Genomic DNA, 6,268 nt, shown 5'->3' on the forward strand with positions numbered 1-6,268 from the left:
GTAGAGTAGTGGTTAGATCGCTCTCCTCGCCAGCGAGAGGACCTAGGTTCGATTCCAGGCCAGTCTGGGTGAAACCTTAGTCAAGTTTCTTCACTCCACACTCCTCTGTTTACCCAGAAATAAGTAGGAACCCGGTTGTTAGTTGAGTGGCGGATCGCTTTCCGGGGTTAATAATTCCTCCCCTCCCACCCCAAAGAAAAAAATGTGGTCGCTCAATCTACGACTGTATGTCGACTGCTGCGTTTCACCCACAAAATACACAGTTAATCCACTTTACAATATATTCGGTGAAGCGCTTTGAGACGTTCTCCATGACTATATCAAATGCAAGGATTGTTATTATGATAGATTTACCAGTGACAGGGACAGCTCGTGTACATCATCTCACCAAGATTGTTTCTTGTGGTTGTTTTGTATCCGTGATTATATGTTATAATTTGTCGTTTCTCACCAGTCACGTTAGTTTACTTGAACATCCAGAACTCTGCAGCCCGTGTCCTCTCCCGCACCAGACTCCGTGACCCTATCACCCCCATCCTCGCCCGACTCCACTAACTTCCCATCACTCAAGACGATACAGTTTAAGATCCTGGTCCTCACCTTCAAAGCCCTCCCATGGCCTCGCTCCCCGCTAACTCTCCAACTTCCTTACCCCCTCCCTCTGCTCAGCTTCACGTCCCCCGCCTCACCCGCCCCACTATTGGCAGGCGGACCTTCTGCCACTCTGCCCCCAACCTCTGAAACTCCATCCCACAGTCCCTCACTCACCCCCTCCCTCGCTCCCTTCAAGACCCATCTCAAGACCCTCCTAAACATTTGTTGTTGTTGTTGTTGTTGAACGTACACCTTCTTTGCAGTAAGTCTTATGCATTTGTTTTGCTGGAACATTTCAACGCTTTCGAAAACGGTTGCAAAACCCTCGAAAGGTGCAAAGAAAAACCCCGAACAATCGTTGCATTCATCTCATGCCTTATCATGTGAAAACGTCTCAACACGCTTCAGAGTGCGCTGGAAATGCAATGACTGTGAATCCGTAGGGCAAAATGGGGGAACAACCTAGACAGGGGCAGATTCTCACACGAAGTCACGAAGAGATTGAGGAATTTTTTTTGAACAGATGTTGGGAGAGAAACTGAAAGGATTCCACGTGACCCTTATCTCAACACGACCGGTCAGTCAATAGCGTTGAGTGCTTTTTCACCCCCCCCCCCCCACCCCCACCTTGCTTTTAACAGCTTGGGAAGCGTAACACCATGCGCTGTTGTGTTAATCGTCGAGGAATCAGGAAGTGGATTCCGATCAGCGAAAGCCAAAAAGTTCGTAAAGAAACACTACCAATTAGACTCCAACGCACTACAATTAGCAGCAGGTGCAGTCTCGCCTCCTGCAGACGTTTAAGTATGAAACCCTTTGCTGAATTTCAAAGTTTTCGAGGTAAAATAATGCCTCGCAGTGATGGGTCTTAATCTGGGTGGGTTTTTTTTAATATGCAAAAGCAGATCTGAGAAACTGTTGTGTGTGTCGGCTCTGTTGTTTTTGTACCTCTGCCAAATCGTTGCCAATTACACGTTCGAGGATGCTGTGGGCGCTGAAAGATGACTTGTTGGAAGTTCCTGTAGCTCCGTGGTTAGGGCACTGGCCTCTCAAGCGAGAAGACCTGGGTTCGATTCCCAGGCGGGGCGAAACCTTAGGCAAGTTTCAGCGCCTCGGAACATCCCCTTTGCATTTGATGTAGTGCCTTGTCATGTCGTTGAGACGTCTCAAAGTGCTTCACAGGATAAAACGGATTGACTTGTGGAGTTTGTGAGCGAAACGCGGCAGCCATTCGCACTACAGGGGTGTCCCGCTACAGTCGTGGATTGAGTGACTTTTTTTGGGGTGGGGGGGGGAGGGCGGCGAAGGGATCATTACCCTCAGGAAAGCGATCCACCAATCAACCGACTAACAACCGGGTTCCTACTTGCTGTGAACAGAGGCGTGGAGTAAACATACTTGCCTTAGGTTTCGCCCCACCCGGGAATCAAACCCGGGTGGTCTCGCTCGCGAGGTGTTCGGGGGTGGGGGGGGGCTAACCACTACCCTAGGAGACTCCACAAGCCCCGATCCCAATTCCCCGCACCCCTCCAAAATACATGCGTTCGCCAAATCCTCTTAAATATTCAAGAAAGGTGAAGTCAACGCCTGAATTTCCTGGAAATAAAACCTGCCCCGAGATGTGACTGTTTGCCCTAAACTGTTATGAGATGTTATATTTGCCAAAAAAAATGACTCAAAGATGTTTCTTGGGATTACATCATGTCGTTCGGTGTATTTTTTTAAAAAATATATATATATATACAGTACAATAATGGTGTTTAAATAGAAAGTGGTGTTTTTTTTGAACACAAAGGAAGCTGTTGACAGGTATGTATTTAGAGAACAATTCAATTTTTCTGAACTTCTTTTGAATCAACTGATCTCAGATGTGTCACCTTCTGTCTCTCTCTGTCTCTAACCCCCACCACACCCCCAACCAATTGTGTTTGTACAGGATTTGGCATGAATTTTTCTCCCCCGCTCCTCACCCCCAATTAAATAATTTCAACTCTAAGGTTTAAGTGACCTCAGAGTCACCTCTCTCGCATTATAGGAAATTACCATTGGCCACATTTAAATAAGATTCAGATCAGCCATTAAGATTTCAGTGGGAGGAGAGAGAGAGAGAGAGAGGACTGCCTGTTACTTTGGGTTGTGGCAGAGAGAGCCAGAGAGAAAGGTTCTGTGTGTGGATCTGCATCGTGTGGCGAGAAACATCTTAGTCTTAGAAGCCCTCGGGTCAAGATTGGGGCAGTTGGTGGGGTCCAGAAGGAGAACAATACAGGGGGGAGGGTGTGGGAGAGGGGGGTGAGATGGAGAGTTTTAATGTTAGAGAAGACTTCAGTCAGGACCTGTCCATCAACGCTGGTCCTTTGCTGGAGGGGAGTGAGGACAGTGACTCCACCACCCAGAAGGTTGACTCCTCGCAAAAGCCGCCTTACTCTTACGTGGCCCTGATAGCGATGGCCATCAAGGACAGTCCGGACAAGAGGCTGACCCTCAATGGGATCTACCAGTACATCGTGGCCAAGTTTCCTTACTACGAGAAGAACAAGAAAGGCTGGCAAAACAGCATCAGGCACAACCTGAGCCTCAACGAGTGCTTTGTCAAGGTGCCCAGAGAAGGGGCAGGAGAGAGAAAGGGCAACTATTGGACACTGGACCCTGCTTTCGAGGACATGTTCGACAAAGGCAACTACAGAAGGAGAAAGAGGGTCAAGAGACCTTACAGAGCCTCCAGCTCCCTCTTCCCCCCCGGAAAACCCTGCATGGGTTACTCAGACCAATTTTACTACCAGTCCCCCAAGTACCTCCAATCTCCCTTTGTGCCCACTTCCTGGTCGATGGGGCAAGGACAACCCAACCGAAGTATGACCTTCCACCAGACCTGCCAGGCGGCCAATGGCAATGTCAGCCCGGTACAGATGAACGGACTGGGATCTTCTTACAGCGCTTACAGTCGGATGCAAAGCTTGCCCTTGATGAGGGGGGCTACCAGCTCTTATAACGGGGTCGGCCAGCAGTTAGGTGGGGGGGTCCACCCACCAGCCAACGAATATCAACTGCCCTGTGCCCGACCACCAGAGTTATCTGTCGTGCGCTATTGGGAACATGGACCATTTCCTAGCAGAATGGACCTGTGAGAAAAACTCCTACCCAACAAGACTACAACCCAAAACTACTTTTTTTTTCCCCGCAGGACTTTCTATTTTCTTTTAATTATAACTATAATAATTGAAAAAAAGTTTTTTTTTAAAAAAAAGTGTACTTTTTCGAAAAAAACTTGTGTTTTTGTTTATTTTTTTTAAAAAAAATTAACTTTAAAAAAAAGGGGTTTTTTTAACCAAAAAAGGGAAACAAAAACCACAACAACAACTTTCGCAGAACTTTTCTTAAAAAAAAAAGATTTTCAGTGCGATTTTCATATTGGTTGGTGGTAAGATTTTCTTTTCTTCGAAAGTGCCAAAAAAATGATTTTTAAAAAAAAAAAATTCTACGCGTTTCTTGTTGTTGCAAAGTTTAGGAATGTTTTTTGGGGGAGAAAACATAGAATGGATCTGGAAAGTGCAGCCAAAACTATGTTCCAATTGTTGAGTAAAATGTTGATGTTAAGGTTGTTTGACTTTGTTGTGGTTAATGTTGGTGGAGAAATTCGACATTTAAAAGTACGTTGATCCTGTTTTTTTCCTGAGAAAGAGAAAAAAGAGAGAGAAATAAAGATGAATTATAGAGGATTACAGTACTTGTTTGCTGGATGAACCTTATTGAGTAAAACATGTTTCACAGTGTTTTAACGACCAACTTCTTAACGTTTGAGAAGGTTTGACCTGTTTGTCATTAGTTTTTGATCCAATATTTCTCACGCACCGAGAGAGAGAGAAAAGTTCCAATGTGTTTTTTTTTTAAAAAAATAAAAAGTTCATGATGTTCAAAGCAGATGAAGGCTTTGGACCAATGTTACATGTTTATACATAGCACTTTTGTGTATTTTTATACCAAAACAAATATTGAAATAAAGAGTTTGGTTTTTGCAAGACTTTCCTTCCAGTGGCACAGATTTTAATCTCAAAGCGTGTGTGGACTCTTCCAACTTATTTATTTCAGTTAAAACAACACTTAAGATAGCTCTTGGATTTAAATAGTTGGTTCCCTCTTTGCTGTGTGTGTGTATGTGAGTGTGAGTCTGTCTGTTTGCAAATAATTTGTCTCAAAAATTATTTATCACTTATTTGGGGATATTTCACTCAAGTCAGAACTAACCTTCACTTATTTTAATTATCTCAAAACATCCGAAACATCTGATAACTCAAGTTCTGCGAAATGTGGCGTGAAAGTCAAGAGTAGATTTGTACGGTTTTATGTTGGAAATAAAACCCAATTGGATCATACGTTGCTACATTGCAAATTGCCGTGTTCCCAAAACAGACTTCTGCTTTGGGAACACTGTGTTTTGCTCACAAAGTATTGCACCGTCAATTCATTTTACAATATATTCTGTGAAGCGCTTTGAAACATCTCGAAGACCCGATGAGGCGCTATATCGAATGCAGGGATTATTATTATTATATGGTGACCTTTTATTACCCTTTCAATGGGTAGAGCGAAGCTGCACTGACTCAAGGGGAGATATTATGTTCTGGCTTTTGCTGTTTTAAGTTGGAAACACTGAGCTGAACTTCTTTGTTGACCACAGAACCACATGTCAACTTAAAAAGGCTGTGCGGTTATCGAGCTGCACACAGAAAACACAGAAAGCTGTGTAGAAAGTGTTTACTCGTCTGTGTGCGAGTTAAAATCTCTTTATTTTCCCACCCAAAAGAGCAGGTATTTGCATTTTATACCCCCACTTCACTTAAAGATACTGATATCATACAAAACTTTCTGTTCTCTTCCCTTCTCTCCCTCACACTCCGAATTATGAATAATTTTATTTGAATGTTCAAAAATGTTCATTGCCTTCATGTTTGAAGGATTATTATGATTATCTTTATTGCCTTCCAACTCTATACCTTTACACATAACTTAAAAAAAAATGAACATTGAAGAATTGGGTTAATTTTCGAAGGTTTACATTGTCACTAATTTTCATTCCCAAACACAAAATCCTCACTGATTTTTTTAATCAACTGTACTATCATTGCTCGTCAAATAAAATATATAATAATTATGTTCATAAATATATTGAATACATGATCAATATCTTCAGCACTCACCAAGCGATTACTCATTTTAGTGTGTTTTGTATGGATTCTCCTTTGAATTAAATCGAATCAGGTTTAAATCACATGAAAATTTGGAAATCTTATTCAAATTTGGAAAGTACAGTAATTGTAAAATCATGTTTTCTTTTGCATTTGGTGATAAATGGTTCATTTTCCTTTAAAAATAGATTTTTTCTACAAGAAACAAATCTCAATACTTTTCAAAAGTGTTCATTATATTCATGTTTATTGCGTTCCACATATATAATAATAATAATAATAATAATCCTTGCATTTGATATAGCGCTTTTCACGTCGGGAGGACGTCCCAAAGCGCTTCACAGAACACACTGTAAAGTGAATTGACTGTATATTTGTGGGTGAACGCGGCAGCCAATTGCGTACAGCAATGTCCCACAAACAGTCGTAGATTGAAAATGACCAATTTATTATTGTTTTTGGTTTTGGAGGGATTATTATTAGGCTCTGTG

The 6,268-nt window shown here is 42.4% G+C and overlaps 1 protein-coding gene across 1 annotated transcript; it reads left to right on the forward strand.

Moving 5' to 3' along the window:
- The first annotated feature begins 2,605 nt into the window (after positions 1 to 2,605).
- On the forward strand, positions 2,606 to 3,771 carry foxl2l (forkhead box L2-like). The gene has a single exon (XM_007902179.2). The coding sequence runs from the start codon at positions 2,889 to 2,891 to the stop codon at positions 3,717 to 3,719; it is 831 nt and encodes a 276-aa protein (XP_007900370.2). The 5' UTR covers positions 2,606 to 2,888; the 3' UTR covers positions 3,720 to 3,771.
- Positions 3,772 to 6,268: the final 2,497 nt, after the last annotated feature.

This window comes from Callorhinchus milii, unplaced genomic scaffold (genome assembly GCF_018977255.1).
Source record: "Callorhinchus milii isolate IMCB2004 unplaced genomic scaffold, IMCB_Cmil_1.0 Scaffold24, whole genome shotgun sequence".
Lineage (NCBI taxonomy): Eukaryota > Metazoa > Chordata > Chondrichthyes > Chimaeriformes > Callorhinchidae > Callorhinchus > Callorhinchus milii.

What these genes read in the sequence shown, in the direction of transcription:
- foxl2l (XM_007902179.2), top strand. Translation starts at nt 2,889, where the DNA reads ATGGAGAGTTTTAATGTTAGAGAAGACTTCAGTCAGGACCTGTCCATC.